Source organism: Ambystoma mexicanum, chromosome 13, assembly GCF_040938575.1.
Source record: "Ambystoma mexicanum isolate Mex_15411 chromosome 13, UKY_AmexF1_1, whole genome shotgun sequence".
Lineage (NCBI taxonomy): Eukaryota > Metazoa > Chordata > Amphibia > Caudata > Ambystomatidae > Ambystoma > Ambystoma mexicanum.
Window position 1 is genome coordinate 512,851,189 of NC_090938.1, and position 26,839 is coordinate 512,878,027.

Below are 26,839 nucleotides of genomic sequence, written 5' to 3' on the forward strand. Positions count from 1 at the left end.
TTGCACTTTCCCCCTTCCCTCTCGCCTGCACTTGTGCGTTCTCAATGTCACTGGGCCTAGTAAGATCGCTGTTTATCCTCCCTTGTTCCCCTCCCTTGCCTCGTCGCGCTCTGAAACACTTGTGTATGAGCGCAATACAAATATCATATCATATCATCAGCAATACCAGTGTCAGCGGCCACCGAAACAAAGCATCAGTGACAGAATCTTCCCCCCAAGCAACAAAGCAAGCAGCAGCACCGCCAGAGACAGCACCCGTATCAATGCCCCAGCTGAAGCAGTAACGCGGGCAACAGCATCTCCACCATCTGCAGCCACAACACCACCACCAGGTGTATCACCACGAACAGGACCGCAAACAGCAGCAGCGTGAACACCGCCGCGGAGGCTGCAGCAGAACCTCCCTCCCCAGCAGGAAAGTGGAAGTAGCATCTGCTGCTGGTGCGCTCGGATCCCTCAGCTTGCAGCTCGTAATGCTACTCACGCCCCGCCCCTTATGCTAATTCGTCTTCCAGCCACGTAGCTCATTGGCGCGTTGAAAGAGTGGGTGTGGCGAACGTATCTGCCAGTGTCACGAAATGTGAGAGTCTGGCAGTGGCACCAGCACAATGCTGGAGAGCTGAGCCCGGCAGGTCAGAGCAGGGGAAGCAAGCAGGGGGGCCGGGCACTGTGTGGACTGCTGCTGCTGCTGGTGGTCGTCTTGCTTGCAGGGGACGTACAGGGACAGCATCTCCAGGAGCACCCACTGGCTGTCAATGAAGGCAGGGCACCGCAAGCAGCCGGCCGGGAAGACTATGGAGAGCCAGATAGCCCGCTGCAAGATCGTGGTGGTGGGAGACACACAGTGCGGGAAAACAGCCCTACTGCACGTCTTCGCCAAGGACTGCTATCCCGAGGTCAGTAGCACACCTGCACAACTCCGTCAGTCGCGCTGGGTCCTTTCTAATGCCACGATCGCGTATACACTAGCTAGCTCGCAGTGCGCACTTAACCGCTTCTAGCCGCTGTGTGCTGACTGTGTGCTGATATGGGGAACTCAATCGACTGCACGGGATCAGGTGCAGGGATCCCCTCCCATTCTCGGCCGCCTCCCCACCATTCGCTCTTTCCCTCCACACACACACACACGGACTGCCCCAAAACGACGGATATAGGGTGGACGGATGGGCACTGGGAAAATGGTTGCACAATCCAGCACACATCGCTTTCCCTTTCTGCTGAACTCGGGCGCTTTGAAACACACCAACGCCCTCTGAAGCGCTACGTGTACAACTTTCTAAAGTCAATTTAATGAAATGCATAGCGTGCGTATGACTGAAAGCGTAAGGTGGTCGTTACTGTAAGTGACTCCATATTCCGCCTGCGTTCGTTCTGCGGGTTTCTGTACTCGCAGTCTCGCACCCGGATGGCATTAAGCTCGGGCTGCTGCTTTCAAAAGTTTTAGGGTTTTGGCATGCTTGACAAACATAACTTCCTATGGGTTAAGCAGTCTTCCTCTCCTCCACCCCTGAGGGAGGTGATATTGCCCCCAGACCCCTATCCTTTGTAGTCGTGTTGTCCCATGGAGTGTATAGCGCATGCAGCGAACTGTAGCACTTCCAGGCGCAGATAGAGTCAGGTAGCTATTAAGGACAGCCCAGACCAGAGTTTTAGTTGGGGGCAGGGTGGGTTTCTCTCGTGGGTGATCGGTGCGCGTTTTATTGGGCTATCACGCGCACATAACCTGCTTAATGCCCACCCCACCCAGTGGGTAATTGTGCAGGAGAAGAGATGGTCGGAGTTAGTTCTATCTGTGTGGTCTGTTGGGAGTCACAGACCCGCCCCGCCCCTTCCTAAAGAGTTACACGATGTTAATGTTAAAGGGTATTTGTACCTCGCACTATCACCACCCGAATGGTCCCCTGGCGCTCAGTTGTAAAACGGAGGAACAAAGGAACGTTCCATTGTGTGATGGGTGCCTCTCACTGGCAGGATAGCTCCGGGGGTCGATGCACCTGCTCGAAAGATGTGTGGCATTGTGTTCTACTGCTGGCGAGTTCTCTCGGCTTTTAAAGGTTGTGGTGCGCCACACGAGTATCATTCCGTTGTGGGTCATTTGTGGAATGCGTCGCATTAATTGCTTTTGTAACGCTGATACCAACCCTCGCCTTGTGTTTTTTACTCACTCCCCTACCCACCTTCTGTTTCAGAACTATGTCCCCACGGTTTTTGAAAACTACACGGCGAGCTTTGAGATTGAGAAGCAGAGGATAGAGCTTAACATGTGGGACACTTCAGGTAGGAGACTCCGACCTACCTTATACCCGGACGTGGCCGTTGTGCGGATATAAAGCGCATGCCAGCATACACACATACACGTGTCCGCGAACACACACACATATGTATGTGGGATTCGCGGACTTCCACTTGAATATCATTGCTGCCAGACTTGTCTCAACATCGGAATGTAGATTGGTGACGTGGGATTCTCGGCGCCTTTTCTTATTGTGGACGCGTGTCATTTCATGTCTGTCTCCTGGCGTATGCCTGGGAAATGCCGGGGAGTCTTTGGATGGTCCTTGTTTCCAGTACACCAAGGCATTTGACATCCTGCCCAAAGACAACGGGTGGTGGAAAGGCGGGCCGGCAGCACTATCCCCACATCTGTATATGGTGGTGAAGCGGTGGGGATGTGGAGGGCACCCCCCCCTGCGCTTCACCACCATATACAGATGTGACATGCCTGCCACAGACCACCCCTCTGCGCCTGCCTCCTGGAGTTCCTCATTATCAGGACCTGGCTTTTAACCAACTGCACTCCGCATGCTGGGACTGATGGAAAAGGTGAAACTACAAGTCCCACAGTGCACAGAGCCGTTGGCTAATTGCGAGGATAGGGGAAAGGGGACTCTGAGGACACACATGGTGCGGCCATGCTCCCTAACTCTGCAAAGTTGAACAGAGGATCGTTTATTTGGGATGGGGCTGGGTGGGTCACATAGAGGGTCAGGCCCCAGCTGTTCGATGGCATGCATGTTGCCGAATGGAGAGCGGAACATGATGTTTGCGTATCACCTGTTTTTCTGGAAGACAAGTGCTTGTGTTGTGTGGTGCAATGGGTGCCATTGGCCCAACAATTGTAAACGTACTTTGAGACGGGCGCCCATAGCAGGCTTGCGCTGTAGTGCTTAGATTGGCCGATTTTCTAGAAAATGTTGCCCAAAGAACGCCCCAGGTACTAGACGTCACGATTGTTGCCTTGTTAGTGTGTTTGGTGTGGGTGGGGGGCAGCGGGGTCGGGGGTGTGGAGGGTTGTACAGTATTGACATTACTGTTTGTGGCGTTCGATTGCCGGTGACATCGTGGTCGATGTTTGAGAGTTGATGAGCTAATATCCTCCATGGAAAATATCGAATGTAAAATCATGAAAAGTGAGCTTATTCTAGCGACGGTGGATGTTCTGCATTTTGAATGACGGTTCCTTCTTTTGGAAATATATTGGCACAAGGGGCGCCCACTGTTCTGAAATATTCGGCCTCTTGTACAGTTCAACGGCCTACCTGTCACCGAACAAGTTCATATGTGTCCCAGAACTTCTTTAACATGTGATTTCAAATGGTCCATCCCCGGCTCAAACACACAATGTCATTTCAGTCGTTCAGGTTCTATTGTGCCTCAATCACTCTGAGCCCCCCCCACCCCCCGTCCAGCCCCCCCTACTCACTCAGTACCCGGAACAGGTGCGCCAGTATTTCAGTCACGCCGCCAGTCAATTTCATAGGGTCTGGCGCAGTGAGTGAAGAACGGTGTGGGCGGCTGTATCTGGCAAGTGGCAGCACTTTAAGTCAGGGGGGGCTCGCCGGGGCTGCAGGCAGGGAGACAAAGAAGAGTGGAGTCCAAGCAATCACTCCGCAGAACTACTTTTAAGAGGAGAGTGCCAGCCAGTGGTAGAAGTGTACCGAAAAAATTAGTGCAACAGGGGAGACGGTGGGCGCAAGAGTAGTGCTACATGTGACAAGGTGTAGCGGACGGGGCATTGCGATAGTTTAAGTGACTAGTAACTAAGGCTCCTATTACAATTTTACACTTGCACAGGGGACATGAATGGACAAATCCTCTATTTAGAATGGTGAATATGGTCGTAAAGAGTAGAGGAATGGTAAACAGCAGGAAGAAAAAAGTAGTGGAACACCGCGCTCCTGACCGTTCCCATTCACTTCGACCACTATTGCTAGCACTTGACATCTGTGCATTCAAAGTGGCAGTGCCAGCATTTCTCAAAGGGGCTGTGTTGTGCATTTTATGGAACAGAAGCCGTTAAAGTGCCAGTGCTGCAGCTGCTGTACGCTTAATGGCACCGCCAGCATTTCTCACGTGGGCTGCTATACGTTTGACGGGACAGTAGTGCCAGCTTTTCTCTGCAGAGCTGCTGCACTTTTAGCATGACTGTACCACTGCTGCTGGTGTACTTGCGATCAGTAAGTGGCGGCACTTCGCAGCTGGGCTGCTGTACATACAATTGGATAGTATCGGCGCTTCTCAGCAGGCTGGTATATGTGTGATGGGACGATACCTGCTCTGATCTGCCCCAGTGGTAGAAGTGTACCAAACAAGTAGTCAAACTGTGAGCCTGGCGCTCAGCAACGCGCAACACCGTTTTCAAGGGTTGCAGCCAGGCTAGGCTGCTTGACAGCCAATTGAGGTGAAATAGATTGCAGTTAAGCTGTAACTGCTATTGGGTGGTAAGTGGGGAAATGTGCTGTAACTTCACAAAGAACAGTTCAGGAATAGTGAAAATGTTTGCAGTAGTGGAACTCAGCTCCCAACTGTTCCAGCTCACTTCGACCACTGATCTGCACCTGCTCTACCCGTGGGAAGTCATGGCCAGTTTAAAAGCTGCCTGTAAGACATTAAACAGCTTACTTCTCTTACCTCCTGGGTCGCAGATTCATACCAGCAGGCCCGACTCCGCCTTTCAACTTTCCGAGGAAGATAATATGAGTACCAATGATTGGGTTAGTTTGCCAACTGCTATCAACCTTTTGGGCCTTGTGGGATGGGCCAGTATTTAAGACCACGTGATGTGTTAACCGTGGCTAAACATCAGCTAGTCCACAAACTGGGAACGAAATGATTGTGAAGTATGTTTCATGACATGTGTATAGTGCGAGATTTGAAGTGTGCTAGCAGCCTAGCCTTGTGATTGATAACATCCAAGCTGGTATAAATCTACAATAGAAGGCAGTTTATGAGGAGTATACCTGTTTAATGCAGAGGGTCGACCAGATGTCACCTGGTGGGCCTTTTTCAAATTCAGTGTTTTATTTAGTCCGGTTGATGTGACGGAAGACTAACAAATTGATGGTGAAATGACAGCTCAGTACTCGTGCATGATGGTAATGAGTGGTTATTTATAATGGGTTTACTACCCAGAGGTTTCTGAGCACGGACCCGGGGATCGAACCTGTGTTGCTCCGCATCGTCTTGCTTCCAAGGCAAGCGCGAGGCTGCTGAGCTATGCCCCCCAGATACCTCTGGTAACACGGAGTCACATGGTACCCTTATAAGGGTATCTCTCGACTTTAAAGTGCTCGATGCTGCACCCCTACGATACCATATTAATAACGGTTTATAAAATGGAAGCCCAGGACAGGCCCAGAGTGTCCCGGTGACGTGGAGCCATCTGGTAACCCTACTCCTGGTTTACTCGAGAAGCGCTGTCAGGGCATAAACTCGTTTTTTGTCATTCCTCACTGAGCCCAAAAGGAGGCCTCTCCTTTGCCAGGAATGCAACACAAAGCTCCCCGCCCCAGAACAAAGCGCAGACGTACCTGTGAAAGCTGTACTTATTTTAATGATAATCCCAGCCCTCCAAACGGGGGTTTCTTGCAGCAGTTTGGGCTGCCAAAACTTCCTGATTTTAGGGGCGGGCGTGGCCCTCGTCTGGGATGAAGGCCTTCGCCCCCACACATCAGGGTACTTCAATAGGGTATCGCAGGCTGGGAGCCCACACCCATCCAACATCAGGCTATGTCAGGCTGGGAGAGAGGCCTCAGCCGTTATGCACCAGGTTATTTCTGGCTGGGTGGGAGGGCTCAGCCATTATGCACCACGTTATGTCAGGCTGGGAGGGAGGCCTCAGCCATTATGCACCAGGGGATGTCGGGCTGGGAGGGAGGCCTCAACCCTTATGCACCAGGGTATGTCAGGCTGGGAGGGAAGCCTCTGCCATTATGCGCCAGGGTTTTTTACAATCTGGGAGGGAGGCCTCGGCCATTGTGCACCAGGGTATGTCAGACTGGGTGGGAGGCCTCAGCCATTATGCACCAGAGGATGTCGGGCTGGGAGGGAGGCCTCAGCCATTATGCACCAGGGTATGTCAGGCTGGGAGGGAAGCCTCTGCCATTATGCACCAGGGTTTTTTACAATTTGGGAGGGAGGCCTCGGCCATTATGCACCAGGGTATGTCAGACTGGGTGGGAGGCCTCAGCCATTATGCACCAGAGGATGTCAGGCTGGGAGGGAGGCCTCGGCTATTATGCACCAGGGTATGTCAGTCTGGGAGAGAAGCCTCGGCCATTATGCACCAAGGTATGTCAGGCTGGGAGGGATGCCTCAGCCATTATGCACCAGGGTATGTCAGGCTGGGAGGGAAGCCTCTGCCATTATGCACCAGGGTTTGTCAATCTGGGAGGGAGGCCTCAGCCATTATGCACCAGGGTATGTCAGACTGGGTGGGAGGCCTCAGCCACTATGCATCAGAGGATGTCAGGCTGGGAGGGAGGCCTCGGCCATTATGCACCAGGGTATGTCAATCTGGGAGTAAAGCCTCGGCCATTATGCACCAGGGTATGTAAGGCTGGGAGGGAGGCCTCTGCCATTATGCGCTAGGGTATGTCAGGCTGGGAGGGAGGCCTTGCCCATTATGCAGCAGCGTATGTCAGGCTGGGGAGGAGTCCTCAGCCATTATGCACCAGGGTATCTCAGCCAGGGAGGGAGGCCTCGGCCATTGTGCACCAGGGAATGCCAGGCTGGGAGGGAAGCCTCTGCCTTTACGCACCAGGGTATGTCAGTCTGGGAGGGAGGCCCCAGTCATTATGCACCAGGGTATGTCAGGCTGAGAGGGAGGCCTCATCCATTAAGCACCAGGGTATGTCAGGCTGGGGGGGGACGCCTCTGCCATTATGCACCAGGGTTTGTCAGTCTGGGAGGGAGGCCTCGGCCATTATGCACCAGGGTATGTAATGCTCGGAGGGAGGTCTCTGCCATTATGCAGCAGGGTATGTCAGTCTGGGAGAGAGGCCCCGGCCATTATGCACCAGGGTATGTTAGGCTGGGAGGGAGGCGTCGGCCATTATGCACCAGGGTATGTCAGACTGGGAGGGAAGCCCCAGCCATTATGCACCAGGGTATGTCAGGCTGGGAGGGAGGCCTCGGCCATTATGCACTAGAGGTATGTCAGGTTGGGAGGGAGGCCTCGGCCATTATGCAGCAGGGTATGTCAGGCGGGGGGAGGGGGCCTCAGCCATTATGCACTAGGGGATGTCAGGCTGGGATGGAGTCTTCGGCCATTATGCGCCAGGGCATGTCAGGTGGGGAGGGAGGCCTCATCCATTATGCAGCAGGCGATGTCAGGCTGGGAGCAAGGCCTCTGCCATTATGCACTAGGGCATGTCAGGCTGGGAGGGAGGCCTCAGTCATTATGCACCAGGGCAGGTCGGGTAGATAGTCCCTATTCATTAGGGGATTTCAAAAAGGGAGAAAGACCTCTTCCTGGACACAATAGGCGGGTTCAGCAGGTATGGAGGCTTCCTCCTGCACACACCAGAGGCTGTCTCAGAAGGTATGGAGGCCTCCTCCTGCACACACCAGAGGCTGGCTCAGAAGGTATGGAGGCCTCCTCCTGCACACACCAGAGGCTGGCTCAGCAAGGATGAAGGCCTCCTCCTGCACACACCAGAGGCTGGCTCAGCAAGGATGAAGGCCTCCTCCTGCACACACCAGAGGCTGGCTCAGCAGGTATGGAGGCCTCCTCCTGCACACACCAGAGGCTGGCTCAGCAAGGATGAAGGCCTCCTCCTGCACACACCAGAGGCTGGCTCAGCAGGTATGGAGGCCTCCTCCTGCACACACCAGAGGCTGGCTCAGCAGGTATGGAGGCCTCCTCCTGCACACACCAGAGGCTGGCTCAGCAGGTATGGAGGCCTCATTCTGCACACACCAGAGGCTGGCTCAGCAGGGAGGGAGGCCTCATTTTACACACACGATTGTTTCACACGGAGGGGCGGGGGGGGGGGTCTAATCATACACAGCAGGCTGTTTCGGATGGAGAGGCAGGCCTCATCCTGCACACACCTGACTGGATCAGTCAGGGGCGTTCGGGGGTTTCATCCTTCGCACACCTCATTGTTTCAGACAGAGAGGACGCTGGGCGGCTTCATCCTGCACACACCAAGCAGTTTCAGTCATGGAGGGAGGCCTCATCCTGCACACATCAAGCTGCACACATCAAGCGGGTACAGTCTGGGAGGGAGGCCTCATCCTGCACACATCAAGCGGTTACAGTCTGGGAGGGAGGCCTCATCCTGCACACATCAAGCGGGTACAGCCTGGGAGGGAGGCCTCATCCTGCACACATCAAGCGGGTACAGTCTGGGCGGGAGGCCTCATCCTGCACACATCAAGCGGGTACAGTCTGGGCGGGAGGCCTCATCCTGCACACATCAAGCGGTTACAGTATGGGAGGGAGGCCTCATCCTGCACACATCAAGCTGTTTCCGTCAGAGAGGGAGGCCTCATCCTGCACGCTCCTGGCTGGTTCAGCAGCGAGGGAGGCCTCATCCTGCGCACACCAAGCCGTTTCAGTCATGGAGGTAGGCCTCATCCTGCACGCTCCTGGCTGGCTCAGCAGGGAGGGAGGCCTCATCCTATGGACTCCTCGTTGTTTCAGGCAGAGAAGGAGGCCTCATCCTGCGCCCTGTGGCTGTTTCAGCCATGGAGGGAGATGTCGTCCATCCGTTCCGCAGCCTGGTTGATATTTGAAGACATGCAGCAGCCATGGCAGCGCGGGGGTCTGACGTCGTGACTATTGGGTGTCTGCTGAAAGTGACACTGCTAAATATTGCAGAGTCTGCCTTGATCTCCGAGCTGCAGTGAAGAGCGGCGCCATGCATGCAAAGCATATACAAGAAAGAGGTCGTGGGCCTGTGGTCCGAGAGCTCATGTAGAGCCTGTCACCCATCGCCATCAAGCTTCTCCCTGCTACTTTTTAGCCAGCATCGCTCTTTGTGCCAATACTGAGTAGCGGAGGCAGATTTTGGTGCTAGGTTGGGCGGGCAATATGGTGCCAGAGGGAGGTTGGGGTGCGCACTGGGCACCGAGTGGGCGAACTGGGCACTAGGGGAGAACCAGGGGGGTGGCACCCCCACCCTCCCGGCTCTGCCACTGGCAATACTTACAATCACTGTTGGCAACGCTGTTTATATTACTTCCATGCAAATAAAAGCACAGGACTGGACCACCTACTCACGGGGACACGACCCTGTAGTGCAAAGATAGGGTGACCGGGTAAATCCATGCCACCAAGACAACATATTTGCAGGCCGGAATTTTAATTAAGCCAACTATTGAATCCTGGGAGTTGTAGTCTTATTTAACTTCAAATCAACATCAGTCTCCCATGCCTGATTAGAAATAATGTATCACGGAAGAGCTGAGGAGGGAAAAGTTTTGCCTGCCATCTAGTCACCTGATGCAAAGCGGGTCAAAGATTTTTTTTCTTGAACCTCTAGCCACAAAGTACTCACTGCCAGCCAACTGAAGAATGATTTTGAGCATGTCGAGCACCCTACCAAATGAGTTGTGTCCAGTTGTTTAACTATAATGTGTTCGTATTGCCTAACTCAAACGCGCTTGCCTTATTGCTCCATGCTTAAATTGCTGATTGTGCTTTCACGTGGCATGGGTTCTAATCCCAGCTTCCCAACTTGACTGCCATGGGTGACTTTGGTTAAAATATTGTATCTTCCGCTGTCTATAGTCCCAACTCTGCCAACATAGGGCCCGATACATGGAATATTTGCCCGGTTCAAAATGAATTTGCACTGCTGAAAAGTGACTTTGCACTTCCGACAGCTTTGCCCGGACTTTGCACTGCAAAAATACACTGTGCACTGTTCCATGAATCAGGGTTTCTGTCAGCGGTGCAAAGTCACTTTTCAGCAGTGCAAATTAATTTTGAACCGGGCAAATATTCTGTGGATCGGGCCCAAAGTGTTTACTAACGTCTAAATGCTTGTGTTAAATGCTTTCTAAATAAGTAGCCAATGATATTTCCCTGACCTATCGCAGATTAAAAAAGACAGAGGTTCAAACCTCAGACCAGGGTGTGCACACGCACGTGCACATAAACACAAGTAAAGCAGGCATTCAACCCACTGAGCTATCTTCCCTCTTTTGGCATGGGGTGGAGAAATCAGCATTCCATTGTCCCTAAATAGTTCCACTGCTAGACTTGGAGCGGAAGTTACCAGACGCATCACATCACTGTCTGGGGATCAAACTGGAGACCGCAGTGTCAGTGTTTACGACTAAACAGCGATATGTACAAACGGGGCGTGCTTGGGATTCCTTTTCTGCCATTGCAAGATCTATGGCTATATTACATTTGGGAAGAATTTCCAGCTCACTTTGGGAAGACTTCCAGCTCACTGCACCAAGGCGGTAAGACCACTGGTCAAGCCAGGTGGCTCTAGGCAGTCCTGTCTTTGTTGTTACCGAAGCATGCTGGCAAGTTTTGCCATTCACGACAATCACACACAGTTCAAATCTCGCATTTGGTCAATTATGAAGGAAGCAGGTTGTGCCTGGAAGGCGGTGTCAATATTTGTCACGGTTTCAACTTCTCAGTGTCATTGCTGACCTCTTTCTGGGTATTAATCAGGGGTCTGCAACCTTTGGCTCTCCAGATGTTTTGGACTTCAATTCCTAACAGGTCTACGCAGCACTGTCAATGACAAGGGGTCATGGGAGTTGTAGTCCAAAACATCGGGAGAGTCAAAGGTTGCAGACATAGGGCTGAATCCCAATACTTTCTGCACATCTGGGCATGGTGGGTCTTCAGGGATCAGCCCATCTTGTTTTTGATGTATCAAAGACTATTGTGTGTTAATAATACTTGCAATAGTAATGTGCGTCCTTAAAAACTCTGTGATAAACGGTGTTGTTGTTACCCAGTTTAATGCTGCTCCGTTTAACGGCCTCGGAAGAATGAAGGGTTGAGTCGGCCCCTTTGTTGGATTCGAACTTGTGAAGTTCAGTCTGACACCCAATGTTCTTGGCTCCTTTTGATGGTGGGCCAAGGACCTGGATGTCGTGGTGAAAACACGGTCTGCTTATTCCCCCACCCCCACACACCCCGTCCAGACAGCTGCCATCAACACTGCCATTTATTTTTTTTATAATGAGGGTTTTGCAAGTAATGTGTAACTAAGAGCAAACAATAGGATCTTGTGCAATCAGAGTGCAAAGGATGACAGACGCTGGAGTGTCTGCGGTTATTGGACTGCCGTGTCTAAAGTCCTAAAAATGTGAGCGACCCTCCCTTCCCCTTAGAACTGCCAGAGCCTGTTGTGCCTCACATCCAAAAGGGTTCAATCTCTGTGTTCGGCCAGAAAACATTAGCATTTTCAGTTTTTTAAACTATTTTATTCAAGGCAGTCGACTCTAGTTCACTCTGTGGATTTCTACAAAGTGGCTCCGGGCACATTTTACCTTGGTTTATGTTTTTAGACCCTTTTTCACTGAACCGGTTTTCCGGAATGTCACTTCCAAAAAAGAGTAATGTGATGAGTGTGCATTTCACATAATCATTTTCAAACCACCGCTCGTATGTTTGCTTGGGAGGACTGATGGCTTGTTCATCTAAGTAAGAGATATTCAATACGTCGTCAATTAATGTGCACCGTGAAAAGAAGCATGCATGGGCAGAGTGATGATAACAGAATCACACATGATGCTGGATGATGTGGGGTCGGCTGACCAGGAAGGGGAAGGAAGAACAACACCCCTCTTGTATGTCTTGATGGATGCCTTCAATGGCTAAAAATGCGTAAAAATATCGTCAATGAATATATACCACCACATATATTCAGTCGGAAAGGCAGGCACTGGATGAAGCACCGGCAAATGCACCCTCCCTGTCTTATTCCGGTGCAGTGGTTGGAAGCTTCTGTGCTGGCGTGGCTTCTCCCGCTGTTCTTTGATGGCTGTTAAGACAGTGGCATACGATGCAAGGGAAACTCGGAAGTTTGCAGGCGTGTATTCAAGAACAGGGACCCGTTTGATCTTGTGCCTCTGTGCTAATGCCAGGAAATGTGGGCTTCAATTTTGCTTCTTGAATTAATTTGTTTGGGTTTTTGTTCTTTCCTCTAAGCTTCCGGAGTGAGGCGAAAACACATTTCCATATTTGTTTTTTTTTTCTTGTGCAGACTGAGGTCAGTAGTAAGCTTAAAATGCCGAATTCTTTAACATTGTTGCATGCAGATGAAAAATGGCAGCGAAAACCAATATTTTTATCTGCAGGCATTTGGGGATACAGTTTTATGTGCCCACCAGACTCTCGGCAAATCTGCGGCTAAAAAAACATTATTACAGTAAGAAATCAAACTACTAAAACATGCCCTCTCCCGGCACATCTTTGGGAAGGGAACAGCTGAGCCTGCGGTTTAGGGGGTATTTTTCTATGCATTTTTCTTTTTGTCTCCTTTTAAAGCCCAATCTTTGGATTCAGGCTCGGTGTCCATCGTTTCCAATGTTGGGAGGCCTGGCTGTACGCCATCAATGCAGCTAATTAGACCGGATGGCCTGCGATTGGGTCCCAGGGCTTTTTCTTGCCTCTGCTTCTTCGGCTACCTGCTGTCCCTTCTTTGAAAATGGAATTCTCCAGCCAGGGGCATTGTTTGCTGGCACAAAGAGCAGGGGGAGTGAAATTCATTTTTGGTCCATGGAGAGTAAGCGGGAGCGTGCAGTCTGCAGGATAGGAAAAAGAAAATATATGTTTGAGCCCATGGAGGTGTTGCTTTATTTATATTTGAAGCCCAGCTGCAAAGTAGACGGAACCAAGGATTTTGCAGAGTTGACGTTCAACAGAGAGATAAACCAATCGGCATTAAAGCAAAAGGATACATTGGTATAACAATGGAAAAAGATAAGGTGGCATTGTGCGCTCAATGCAGTTGAGCCCAAATGCCAGTGCGCCGATTCTTTCTTTCCTTCAAGAGATTTGTAAAGAAACTCAACCACAGAAGCCTTCCTATTGATTTTTCCTGGCAGCGAGAATGCGCGCCGAGGCCATCACAACCCATTTGGGGAAAGCTGAGGGCCAGAGGTGAATTCCATTGCCGCCTGGAGCTAACGCACGGTGTCAGTTGATAATTATATTATGCGTAAGGTGGGGTCCAGGGCTCTTGGGATAATTGCGGCCAGCAGCGGCCTAGCTCTGGTGATTTGCTGCCAATCCAGGCCTCTGAAATGGACTGCAGTGCCGCCCCCCCCACCTCCGGAAGGGACAATGGGCGTACGGGCTCTGCCAGATGGCAAAGGAAGGGTTAAAAGGCAAATGAACGCAGTAGGGTGCACTTGACAAGGGCTCAGACGGAAGGACCAGGGCGCACAAAGGATTTCAGAATTCCCAATTCCCAGAATGCTCTTGCCTCCAGCAGAGAGACCAGAGCCGAGGGAAAAAAACAAGGCTAGGACTTGAGTGGCAGACTGAAAGGAGACCGTCAAGGGGAGATGCGAGGGCTGCAAATAATTCATGCGTAGGTGACATCTTTCACGTTTTAAGTATCTGTTGGGATATATAAGCTAGGTTTGAAGTGGAAAAGCCATAAGGTGGTAGTGCATCGAAGCAAACTGTGAAGGCCGTGCTCAGGGACGTCATTTCACCAAAATGCCAGGGGTAGTGGAAGTGACATCACATGACCCTTGACTGCTGATTACATCACAGGAAGTGATGTCATTTGACCCCACCCCTAAGTGGTATCATGGGAAGTGATGGAACACGACCTTTCACCCCTTGACAAAACAGGAAGTGGCCATTGTTCGTAAGTACACTACGAAAAATATGGTTATGATATCACTATATGTGATATACATTTCATACAAAAATGTATCGCCAAATGTATCGTTCCGAGCAGTGTGTATAGGCCCATATTATCAAATTACTGTGAATGCAAGCAGACATCCGTGGTCAAATGATAATGATGTCTTATTATGTAGCACTTACGCTTAAGCGCTTAATGTAGAACACATATACATAAAATATCACCCATCCTGTGCTGGTACTCATTCATCGCCCTCAGAAGGTTAAAATGCTGAGTTGAGGTGTTTAAGAACAGACTAAATCAATGACTCACGCCCTGAATTGTACGTGAAATAAACCTTTAATGAGGCTAGCAATTATTATATAGAATTCCAGAAAGACAAATGATTTGTAATTCCTATTCTTTCTTATTTAGGGTCACTGCTGAAAGTGTTAGACTTGTGGGACCATGTTTTTATTTTGTTAAGAGGTCTGACCAAGAAAGTCAGCCACTCCAGAAGCAATGAGCCACATGGCGCAGGCCACAGGAGCTTGCATTTAAAAAAAACAAAAAAGGTGTTTTGTTCTTTTTTTTCTAGGCGTAGCAAGGAAGACCACAGGGGTAGCAACAGAGACCTCAGGGGTTGCAGTTGCGACCCCTGGCGACCCCCAAATGACATCCCTGGTCGTGCTTGGCACTGTAGGCTTCAGTGAGCCTGCACACCACCTAGACTCACAATTTAGCTCAGTTTTACCTATAGACCTCTTTGCGTCTTCCCATGTGATGGGAATAAGCCCAGCAATAACCGTCACAGAGCGTTTTCCAATGGGGTTGTGTCATTATAAAACACTTCTGTGAATTAAGGCCTAGTTTACAGAGCGTTTTCCAATGGGGTTTTGTCATTATAAAACGTTTCTATGAATCAGGCTCTTAGACCTACACCCCACATTACAAAATATGCAAAAAGAATACATTGTTGCGGCCTAGATTTAAGTGGGTTCTCTTTCCAAATGTTCAGTAAAGGTCTGTTTTTCATTCCTCTCATATAGGTGCTGCTAGCTTTTCTTTGAGTTTAAAATCCCTTGCCTTCTTTATGTGAAGTCAAAACGTACACGGTTTGACCCTTTTCTGTTCAGTAGAATAGTACATTTTAGCTAAAAAGCCACACACGCACAGGTTAGCGCTAGACAGCAATGCACTATGGGTATTAGCCAAAAAGCTTGATTTTTCTATTTAATGATTTGTTATTCGCATCTGAAAGATCCGGCTGTGGGGGCTAGATAATCCAAAAGGCTAGCTAGCCCCGAGTCACGACAGTCACGACTTTAGTATAGTTCCAGATCTTTTCCAGACCGAGCAACACCCCAGCGTTTGGAACATTGACTTAGTTGTAAGTAATTTTCACCCTAAATTGTTGGATGCCCATTAGCACATGGACGCCGTTATTGAGCCCCTCCAAACCAATCGGAATGCCCAGATTGCAGTCTAAAATCAACATTATTGCTGTGGCCCCCAAGCAGTACTCCTTGTAAAGAGTCAGAATCCAGACTCGTAGATCTGAGTGAAGCAAGGGTGCATAAGGCAGGCTGAGGGCTAGCAACTTGCATTTCATTAAAAAAAAATTACGGCAAAGTGCTAATAGCCTTGTGCATCTCAGGATGGGCCCATTAACGTTTGGCATAACACCCTTATCCCAATCTATTGTCCTCAACTTTTCACTGGGCAATAAGGTGGGGACAGGCATTATCTGATGATAATGCCCTCTCCGTCTGCGAGACTAAGGGCCTGATTCACGGAGCATTTTCCAATGGGATTGCACCATTGTAAAACACTTTTGTGAATCAGGCACTTAATTACATGGAGTCCTGTATGGGACTGACCCCCATGATAAATCTATTTGTGCTACTTCACAAATGTCCGTCTCCACACTTCTTTCAATTTCCCTGACACACGATCTATGGGTAGTGTGACGAATGGGGCACAAGTAGTCCAGGGATGAATTTTGGTAAACCATCAATCAGCCCCACACCTCTGAGGATCCCAAAAGATTGAAAACCCACGCAAATTATAAACCTCCATGTCCAATTTTGGTAACATGGATGGGACTTCAGGCTTATCTCTGCAAGGTTGTGGATCGTTGGTTAGTTGCAACACAGCAAAAATACAATTATTATAGAATCATAAAAGGGACTGTTCGGTCAAGGTTGTATAAACATATCTGCTTTCTTATTATTCAATAGCACTATCATGCTACAAAATGCAACCCACCCTGTAAAGCAATGCAGAGGACAGTTTGAAGAAGAAAAGGGATGCACTCTGGATACTTACAGGAGGGTAGTCAGTAAAGTAATTAATCTCAATAGTTCAAGGATACTTGGTTTAAACAAAAGGAGAGCAATGGGTCGTAGACCGTCACTACGGGCCTTCAAAGAAGGAACAGGGGGACTGAACCACAATATACCTGGTGCTTGCAGAAGGTCTTGCTGCTCAAGAGTCGGTTTAAGACAGGAGATAGCTGCGGGTATCAGGTGACAAGCAGTTTGACGAGCGAGGCTGGACAGATGGATGCATGCTGTACTACACAGTGGCTCGGGGTCATGAATCATCTCAGTGCTGGTTAGCGGGTCTGAAGCACTGGTCGAGGCATCTCGGATGGCGTGAGAGACTTCGGTGTGACAAAAGTCAGAGGTGCAGTCGGTTGCAACTCGAGGGTTTCGACTGCCTCGAAAATGTCCTTAAGGCAGATGCTGGTTGATGCTTGTCGATGCACTTCTCATAGCTTCTTCACTGGGCTTGTGTCGTCCTTTAAGGTGGATGGCCCAAAGCTGAGGAGGGTGTTGCATGCAACAGACTTTTCCTTGGTTTGGTTCAGAGACTCTCTGGCACTTCCCACCTAGGAAGTTTGCTTGTAGAGCCCAGCAGGGGACTCTGTGTCTTGACTGGGTAGCGGTTCTGGAGCTGCTGGAGGGACCTATGGATTCAGTATCCTCTCTGTTCTCTGGCAGATGTTTAGTTGAGGGATGTTGCTTCCCTCCTTGAGTTGCTGGCCTTCCTTCACTGATGGAAGATGTAAGGCAGACTGTACCTTCATCCAGGGTCACAATAAGTTATTCGTGCTACTCCTTGCAAAGTCTTCAGATGATTTGCTAAAAGAGGGGCTCAACCTTCTTTTAAAGCCAAATCGGCACGGTGATGGTGTAGGCTAAGCCTACCTTAATGAACCAAACCTAGGTCCCCACCAACAATCTCCTGTTATACGTGAGTTCATAACCAGAGTGCTTTGTAACAGGAAAGGTAAAGGCATGAAAACGTGTACTACTAAGTTCCACCCATCATTCTTTCTGTTGTGGCTCAACGAGTCTCTCTGCTTAATTGAGCTCTCTGTGTTTCCTGATTAAAGGCAGGTCTCCCTTGAAGTTGTGGCGAGAACAGACTTTCTGTCTCCATCAAATCACATACTCATACCTTCTTAATGGGACCCCCTGCAGGGTTTGCCTACTGTAAACACATGTACCAGATATGACACTTCACTGCCCTTGATATTGAGAGGTGGGAACTGGCTTCAGGTTGACACAGTGCATATAAAAGGTTGTTGGGGGTTTTCCTGCCTTTTGATAGCCTCTGCAGCTAGGCACCATGTGGGCCTGTTTGAAGTCTACTCTATTAGTATGCTAATTATGTTTAATTGCTGCAACCATTTCTGTAGGGTCAACAAAGGATAGGGCAGAGCCATGGAGCCTTTGTTAATGGTATCTGCAGAAAAAATGGAATCCAAAAATACCTAATGAGAAATTATGAAATTTATCTGGGTGAATTTATTAGGTATTTTTGTAAATTTGTAATGATATTTAGATGTGGGGTGGGATAAGGGTATAGTTGAAGGTAGGCAGAAATTTGGAAGGTGGGATATCCCCCCATATTATTAAAAATAAATTTGATCCCAAAAAAATGAGGTCATTTCTCGTTAGGTCTTTTTTTCTGGTATTTTCATGGTAATACTTTGTTATTTCATTAGGCCAACCATGGCAGAGGGAATGTTCTGCCCTCTCCCTTTTGAGATGCCTTGATGTACTCCTAAATGTCACATTCCAACTAGATGTCACAGGGAGGACTGCGCCTTCAGGCTGTGTCCACCTACTATACACAGGTCTATGTGTATATCGTGCAGTGAACATAGGAAAATGTGTGCAGATTAGCCCCACATATTTTCCAGAGGTTGACCTACCTTCATTCAGTCAATGTAAAATTTCAAAGAAACCCCAGGTGAGCCTACACTCACTGTGCGGATGGTCAAATTCCTCACATGTGGCCAGGCCCGTGTCTGGCGTGTCTCTTACCATGACCCACTCAGTGGTCGAAGGGGGCGGGAGAGGTCGGGAGCAGTGCTCCTCTACTTATTTTAATTAAGTTGTATTGTTCCTATACTTTTATTTAAAAAAGAAATTGTTCCGGAATGGTTTTGTTTTAAGATAAAAGTGTAGGAAGAAGTTGAAAGTTGCACTTCAGTGCACTGCACTGAACGTTCCCCTTAACAGCAGGTGCATGTGTTTTGGAGTTTGTATTGTGCGTGGGAGGGGGGGTGGCGATGGCGTTTGAGGGGAGCAGTGCAGGCCAGTAGGGAATAATGTTCCACTACTTCTATTCGTACACTTTGACCACTGGACCCACCCCTGTGCCCCCTTTTCCCTTTGCTTTCCCAGCCTGGTCTCCTACCCCACACATTTCTGTTTATCCAGTTTAGCAGCGCTTCTTACAGTCCGGCTCAGTTGTGTTCCCTTGTCTGTCTCGCTTAAATAACACAGGAATCACTGCTTTAACGTGAGCCACTGGCGAGCGGGACATAGGCAAATAGCCTTTTAAACGTATTCACAAGTCCTAGACGATTCAGCTCTTTGGTGGCGGCAGCTCCCAGGAAGTTGCATTGTACATTTACCTGATAATTTCTTACCTGTGCCTCTTAAAATTCCATTCCGAAATCATTTCCATCTTTTGAACTTTCCAATGTCTAAATGTATGGGTTATAGAAGTCTTTCATTATTTCTCCTGAAGAAATGGGACATGAGAGCATGTGTGAACTTTGTCTGGGCAGCCATTTTGCTACTCCCATATGCCTCAAGTCGCACTCATAGTTTGTCAGTGGCCTCAATGGCACCAGAGACTTTAATGGGGTTGCATCCCTTCGAATGAGCTCTTAATCCTGGTGGGATTCACTGTTCATATATGACATATTCAATGGAGTGTCTTCCTTGGCGTGACTCAATGGCGAGAATCAATCGTTGATAGAGTTGAATGCAGTTATATACCTTGACGCTCCTAAATAGCCCCACACACGTTAATGAAATATATTCCTTCAAGGGTTATCAGTGTTCCCAGGCCCTTTATCAGAGCATCTTTCTTGGCTAGATTCGATCGTCCCATAGACTTTAATGGAGTATCTTTTGTTAACCTTGATGGTCCCAAAGAGTTTAACCAAATTACTTCTTTGACAAGCCTCAATGGTCTCATAGAGTTTAGTGGAGTATCTTCCTTGGTGAGCAACGATGGTCCCGTAGACTTTTGAGTATTTGACAGGCCTTGTTGGACCTCTAGACTTTAATGGGCTCTCATCTTTGGCGAGCCTCAGTAGCCTCATAAACTGGAATGAGATATCACTCTTTTCGGAAACCTCGAGGAGCCAATAGGCTACAATGGAATCTGGAGGTAGATGATGGGCTATTGTCCAGACAAGAGGTTTTTTGTTATTCTGGAGAGCACATCTCCAGATTTAAAAACATAGACTGGAAATAGTCTAGAGAATATAGTGTATATATATATGGAGTAAAGACTGTGTAGAAGTGGTAGATGAAAACGTTTGAATTAATCATAACCGTCCACTTCAATTCTTCTGGGCAGTGTCTATTTCATCACGTCTTACCCCACCTGCACCATTACAGAAGAGGACCAACTATACAAATCCGTTTTGGCTCTGTCCCGGTGGCAGGGGTCCATGTCCCCTAGCATAGGCACATAGGCAACCCCAGACATGTTAAGGGCATGTCAGACTGCATCAAATTCAGTATTTAAATGTATTTACTTGGGTTCTTTATATGGGGGAGCGTGCATACACAGTTGCTACAAAGTGGTGAATTATTGAAACATTGTGAAAATGGGGGTGCCAGCTCCCATACTAGCCATGTTTATTTCAATTCATTATATTTTATTGAGTTTATGTAAGGCACAGACCATGGGAATAGCCATTTCACAGCAGCCACAGAATGAAAGGACATGGTTAGGACGTATGGTCATTAACATGTTGAAGGGACTTACAAACAGGTAAAGTGCAAGGGACTGGGGACGGGCATGGCCAAGTCTGAAGCAAACCAATATAACGAGAGGTACAACATCCTGAGTGCATATAACCGTGGGAGCATCAGCACAAAATAAGGGGCATGAGGTAGGGCTATAAGTGGGATGTGGCTAGCTGGGGTAGAGCCCTGGTGGCAGGCTCCGAAATATGGTTGCAAGATAGGGAATCTGCTGGGGCCCCCTAATCTCTTCTGGCAGCCCTAGTCACTAGAGGACAAGGCTTTTTTTTCTAAAGCCTGAAGCTCTCGCTCATGTGCAAGAGCTTCAGGATTTAGAAAAAAGAGCATTTTCTTCATAATGGTGGTGCCGACACCTGCGAAGCATTGTTTTAACCAAAAGATGCCTGTGGGATGGTGCCATCATTATTTAAGAAAGGCTGAGGTCGCAAGCGGCCCAGACCTTTTTTTCGAAAGCCTGTAGCTCCCGCTAATTCGTGCAAGCTTCAGGCATTAGGAAAAATACCTTGGCTTCCAGCGGCTTCACCTTTTCAGCCTTAATGGTGCTGCTTCCCTTCGCCAGACATACCTTTAGATATGGCACTGTTCCCCGCCAGGCATCCCTTTAGTTAATAGAGGAAGAGATCACCACCCTCTCCTCAATGGGGGAGAGGGTTTTGATCTTTGCAAACGGCTGCCTGGCCGGGGTGCCTTTAGCCCATTAAACCGCAGGATTGTCAAGGAGGCGTGGCATAATGTGCCGGCAGGTGAACCCCCCATGCCCCACCGCTAGGCCACGTCCCCGTGGTAAGCCCCAGCTCGTTTTGCCTTGCCACTTAAGGCACTGGCATGAGGGGAGGACAACAGTCATAAGAGAGACCAGCATTAACACCAACGTGAAGCATGGCCATTCAGGGAAGGGCAAGTTGGAAAGTCGGCTATATCAAACAGCACGAGGATTGCATAATGAGTAGACCAACATCATGCGTGCATAATACCCACGGGAGCATCACAAGGTGGCAGAAGGGAGAACAAGAGTGGTGAGCGAGACAAGTAGTCCCATCAAGGTAAAGCATTGCCAGGATGGGCAAGATGAGGAGGGGGTGAAGTTTGGGGAGGATAACTCATGACATCCCATCACAATAACGGGACAGATCAGGAGTGAAGACTGAACGTGTTCTACAAGAGGAAAGTGGTCAGCCTTGATTGTCCACTTCTCTGGCGGCTGGAGGCTGATGCAGGGGTTTGACCCTGCACATCCCTGTCTCTGTCAGCAAACCTCTGATTCCTAGAAGGAGGCACCACAAGTGTCCTGGTGCATGAGGATCCCAGCTGTCCACCCGGCAGGTTCTTCTTACCTTTTTGCGAGTGGTAGTGCGGGTCCCTGTTCAGGCAGGCTCAGCGAGTGAGGTGTGAGATGCCTGCTCCTACAGGGAGCCAGTGCAGTGATAGGCCGGCTGCTGTGCTACTATCCCTCCGTGAGGCCCAGGGTGACTCTCGCGGATCGCTTGTAACTGATGGTCGAGGTTATTGGGTTGCCCAGGCAGGAGGCTGGTCATGTATTGCAGGCATGAAAGAACCAATGGAGCAGCGACTTGTATCTTTTGAGACATGTTGAAGCAGTGGCAGTATAAGCTTCAGATCATGGATCTGGAAATGTGATTTATTTGTGAGTTAATGAATCTCAGGTCCAGAGGCTAGACTACTATCAGTGATGACCAGGCTTGGACTGGCCTATAGAGCAATAGACCCATGGCCGAATTAAAAATGCAAAATGCCGGTGCAAGCCAGTTTTTTGGGTCAAAGTGGGCCACTTGTTGGCCATTGTGGGCCAGTTTGATGAGTTAATTCACTCTGCGGTTAGAAGTTTTGACCTGTGTTACTGAATAAATATTCTTTAAAATGTACAATTTACATCACATTTTATACAAAAAACTACCCCTTGTGTAATATTTAAACAGTACCACAAAAGGAATGAACTGACTTTTGCAACTGTGGGCCACTTTTTCATTGGTGTCCGAGTCAATGTTATGGCCAAGTCGGACCCTGGGGATGACGCCAAGATTCCTGGTTGAGATAGGGGTGGGGCGACGCGCTGGTCCAAGACCACGCAGAGCAACAGAGGTTTGAATCCCATATCCGCGCTTAGAAACCAAACTCGGGTACGGTATCAGGTGCGTTATATATATAAATACAATTAAAGTTACATTAAATTAAGAGACCAATTGGAAGGAATGGAGGAGGCATGGAATTACCAAAGTAAACAATTTTGGTCGTAGAAGCCTTTAAGCAGTTATGGTTGTCTATCAAGCTGCTTCACCATGCCCTTGGCTTCTGATGTTTTCTTTGACATTAAAGAGCATGGGACTTCAATATGGCCCCCGTGGTGCTGTGCACCGGCCCCTGGCTGCCCATGATTTTAATTGAAATGTAAACACTGCCAGTGGTTGGCAGTCATGGTAGAATCCTGCATGCACAGGCCAGAACATTTCAGTTTTCGAATTGGCATCGAGAAACTGAACACTTGGAATTTACACAACATTAAATCGTAAGAAAGAAAGCAGAGTTGCAAGAACTTGAAATAGCGGGGGAAGGGCAACGTGTGAATAACAGCACCTCATGTTCACACAGTCCTATTAAGGTGGTTAAAACACTATGGAGCCCCTTGCTTGAAAAATGTAGCAGAATGAATAGCATGTTACATCTTATAATAGGCGTACACTTCCTCTCATGATGTTTCGGTGTCAGTGCACTGAGCCTGTGCCCCTACTAACGGCTGTATCGCTACAAGAGGCGTTGTTAGTTTTGACTTTGTGTGCTGTAAGCACCGCCTATAACATCAAAATGATGGGCATAGCGATTGAAGGTGGGCAAGAGATGGGATGTGAGGAGGGATACACAGCCTTTAGGCGCTGTTTAGCTTTTTACCCATCGTTTGACTAACCATGGTCATGCTAGTACTCCCTATTGACATTCCCACTCACTACCTGACCCTCCTCACCTAACCCCACAAAGCTCTTCGCACCCCTTATGAGATTTCCCCACTGGACTTCTTTGAGATTCCCCTGTGCTTTTAATGGGATGTCAATGTTGTCTTCTGTGGGCTCTGCAAGGGGGCAGCAGCGGGGGAGGAGTGAACACACTTGAAACAATCTCTTTGGGTGCACCTCTGGTCACATTTTTATTAAACATAAGGCACAACGATGCCGGCAGTCGAGTCGGCGTGGGACCGGATGGCGGGAGCACATCAGCGCAAAATCCTTAGGGTGAGGCAGAGAACTGTGCCCCTTTGCCTCCCCATTATGGGGCCCTTTTGTGCCACTGTGCTCCCCCCTACTGGGGAACCAGTTCTATCAGACGACCTCTGGGAGGTTGATCTACCATCATTCAATTTCTTTTAAAATTTCAAAAAAGCCCAGGTTAGCGCACACCCACCGTGCAGATGGTCGAGTTCCTCCCAGTTTGTGCTCACATTTGGGTTTCATCCTCTCTGCAGCCCTGCATTAGCTCAGAGGTTGAGCCCTAGCCAAACCAATGGCATCATCTATCACCATGGTTACCAGCAGCATCACACTTCTTTTACAATTTAACAAACTGCGAGGGATAAAACCTATGCTTACTCGCCACCTCAGTAACACTCTGACTGAAAATTCCGAGATCATCAGGTGTGGAGTAGGGGGATGGGGTTGGGTGATGGAGGGGGGTCGCACCTAGGGTTGCTATTTTGAGAATGGCTTTGGAAGCGAGTGCTGAAATGATATGCTATGTTAAGAATCTTTTATACCGTGCACATATCCTTTGTAGTGGTGTTACGGTGCAGAGGCTTGTCTGGATAGAAGCGTAATGTACCCCATTGAGGGGCAAATCAGACTATGGGGACAGTTCAGAGGGAAGGAGGAGATGGAGAGAAATGAAGAGTAGAACGAGGTACAGGCAGGTTAGAGGGGGTGCAGGCAGGCTTGGACTGGGGCATAAAATTGTCTCGGGCACCAATGAAAAAGTGGCCCACAGATGCAAATGGCAATGTATTCCTTTTCTGATAGACTGTTTGAGTAGGACCCAAGGGGGAGATAAAGCAAGTTGTGAGTTTTAAAGAATATTTTTTCAGTAACATTGTTCAAAACCTCTACCGCACGGTGAAGTAACTTTTCAAACTGCGCACACATGGGCCAAAAAAAGTGTCCCTCTGTGACCAAAAAACTGTCCCACACTAGCATTTTGCATTTTTGGTTCGGGTATTTGCCCTATTGCCCTATAGGCCAGTTCGAGCCTGGGTGCAAGATCGTGCTTGCAGAGGTGTGAGAGTAGGTATTAATATTGGATCAAACTACTGCTGATCGAGAAAAGGGTAAGAAGAGGACCCAGGTTCCATGTCTTCGTGCTATGCGTTATGTGTAATAATATTTTCTTGCCGCCACTTTTTTACTGCTCGTTGAATACAGTCTTTCTGCGTTTTTTGCATTTATAATTGTTCTTTTTCACTGCTCGTTGAATACTGTCTTTCTGCATTTTTTATATTTATAATTGTTCTTTCATAACGTGCTTAATACCAGTGAGTGGTTTGTAAGCGCGGGATCGGAATTTGAACCTGTGTTGCACTGCGTTGTTTTGCTTCCAAGACAAACGTGTTGCCCCTGAGCTATCCTTCCTCACCATTGTTGTGTCGTTTCTACTTGGTGCTGCCAGCTATGTTCCTGCTTCCCTTCATTTTTGTAGTATTACCGCCCCCCCAACTGCATTTTCTGCACCCACTCCCCCTCCCTTCATGTCCACCCAGCCCCCGATCCCGCATATCCCTATTTCCCTCCTCTCCTCCCAAACACAAGGCCCAGTTCCCTAGCTCTCCTGCCCCTCTCTCCTCTGCCCCAAATCCCTCAGCCCCCAACTGACCAGCACACTTCTCACTATGAGCCCCTGAACTGCCTCTCCTGCGCATCCGGAAGCAGTGCACCACACTTGCCCCAGACCTCCTGCTTCCTGTATATCAGGCTCTGTTTACCCTGCGGCTGCAGCCTTTACCTGACGCATCCTCACGCGTCCATCGGATATTGCAGCGTGTCTGTGCTGTGGTATTTCTTTTCAGTGCAACATTTGTTGCATGCGGCAAGTCGAAAGAGGACAAGTGACTTGCATCTGAGGCGGCCATGATGGCAAGCCATTTCTACTACAATGCTGGTGTGGTACTACCATTAGTCAGAACATGGTTGGGTTGTGACCTTGAGGTCTGCTCTAGCGTTCCCTTGAAGTTTGGAGGCTTCTTCATCCCTTCCTATCTGAAGGGTTATAGGGGGGTTGCCAAGCCAACAGACAGAGGCGGCAGTGCCAAGAATTGTCTGTGTACAGGTGAATGCGGGGAAACTCAAAAGGGGGGAGAAAGAGGAAGAAGATGAAGGGATCATCTCTGCTTGGACGCTAGATGAAGGAGGAGACTGAATCATCCATGATTTCAGATGGACTTCCTGTGGAATCTAGCAATAAAGTGTAAAACATATACTAAAGCTGAGGCCTTTCTTAGAGTGGTTTGGACCCTGGGCTTCCTATCCAAGGGGCTTTAAGGCAGCTGAAGAAAGAGTCTCCTTCATTTACTTACCCCAAAAGGTTGCAACATTTCCCACTGTTATCTTACGCTACCCATAAGTATGAGACTCTTTCAATGATACACCCCAAGAAACACCCTATGCCCTTTATTTGTCTTTTGCCATTGCCCAAACTAATCAGTCCAACCGGTACCACACACCCCTGGAGGGCACATGCGAGACCCCCCCCCCCTCATTCCATAATTACTTCTCTGCTTATCCATGAACATGAGGACCAAGATGGGAATTTGGGTAAAGGGTCTAACTGCGGTTAAGAAAAGGGACAAGGCCTACGGGCCTTCCCCAAGCATTCACACTGATGGGAACAGGTGATGTTACCAACGACATGGTTAGATATGCAAGTAAGGCGCAAGGTTATTTCCGAAGAGTGAGCGTTTGAAGCAGGGAAGGCTGTGATGCGATCAATCCCCTACGACCCTGTTGGGTAGTGCTTTAAGAATGCATGTGGAGTTGCTGATGCCCAATATCAAGTAGAGGGGTAACCCCGATTTATATTTGGACATCCCTCCTCCGTAGAGAGTGCAAAGCAGATTCCGTATCGGGTCACCTAGAAGCAGGCCCCGACCGGCTCTCAGGGTACTTGGCTCCCGGTTGCTGTGAGGGTCAAGTTCAAGACCCTCTGCATCATCCACAAGTCTTTCTGGGGCCTTGGATCCCTCTACATCCAACTCGCTCTCTCTAAATACCTCCCTGCTAGAGCCCTTTGTTCCTCTAGCTCCAACTCTCTGCAGATCAGGCGCTTTTCCAAGCAGAGAGTGGGGGGTAGATCTCTCTCTTCCGCAGGTGCCTTTCTCTGGAATGGCCTCCCTGACCCTCTCAGACTAGAGCCAGATCTACTTATGTTCCTAAAGCTTCTCAAGACCTTCCTTTTCTCTTCTTCCTTCCCTCTCCCCCTTCG

General features: G+C 48.9%; 1 protein-coding gene across 1 annotated transcript in view; it reads left to right on the forward strand.

The window, feature by feature from the left end:
- The first annotated feature begins 586 nt into the window (after positions 1-586).
- The window catches only part of RND2 (Rho family GTPase 2), a 229,614-nt gene continuing 203,361 nt past the window's right edge, over positions 587-26,839 (forward strand). The window contains exons 1-2 of the mRNA XM_069634198.1: positions 587-896; positions 2,190-2,277. Coding sequence (XP_069490299.1) covers positions 756-896; positions 2,190-2,277 — 229 coding nt within the window. The 5' untranslated portion in view covers positions 587-755. The remainder of the gene's footprint in view (positions 897-2,189; positions 2,278-26,839) is intronic.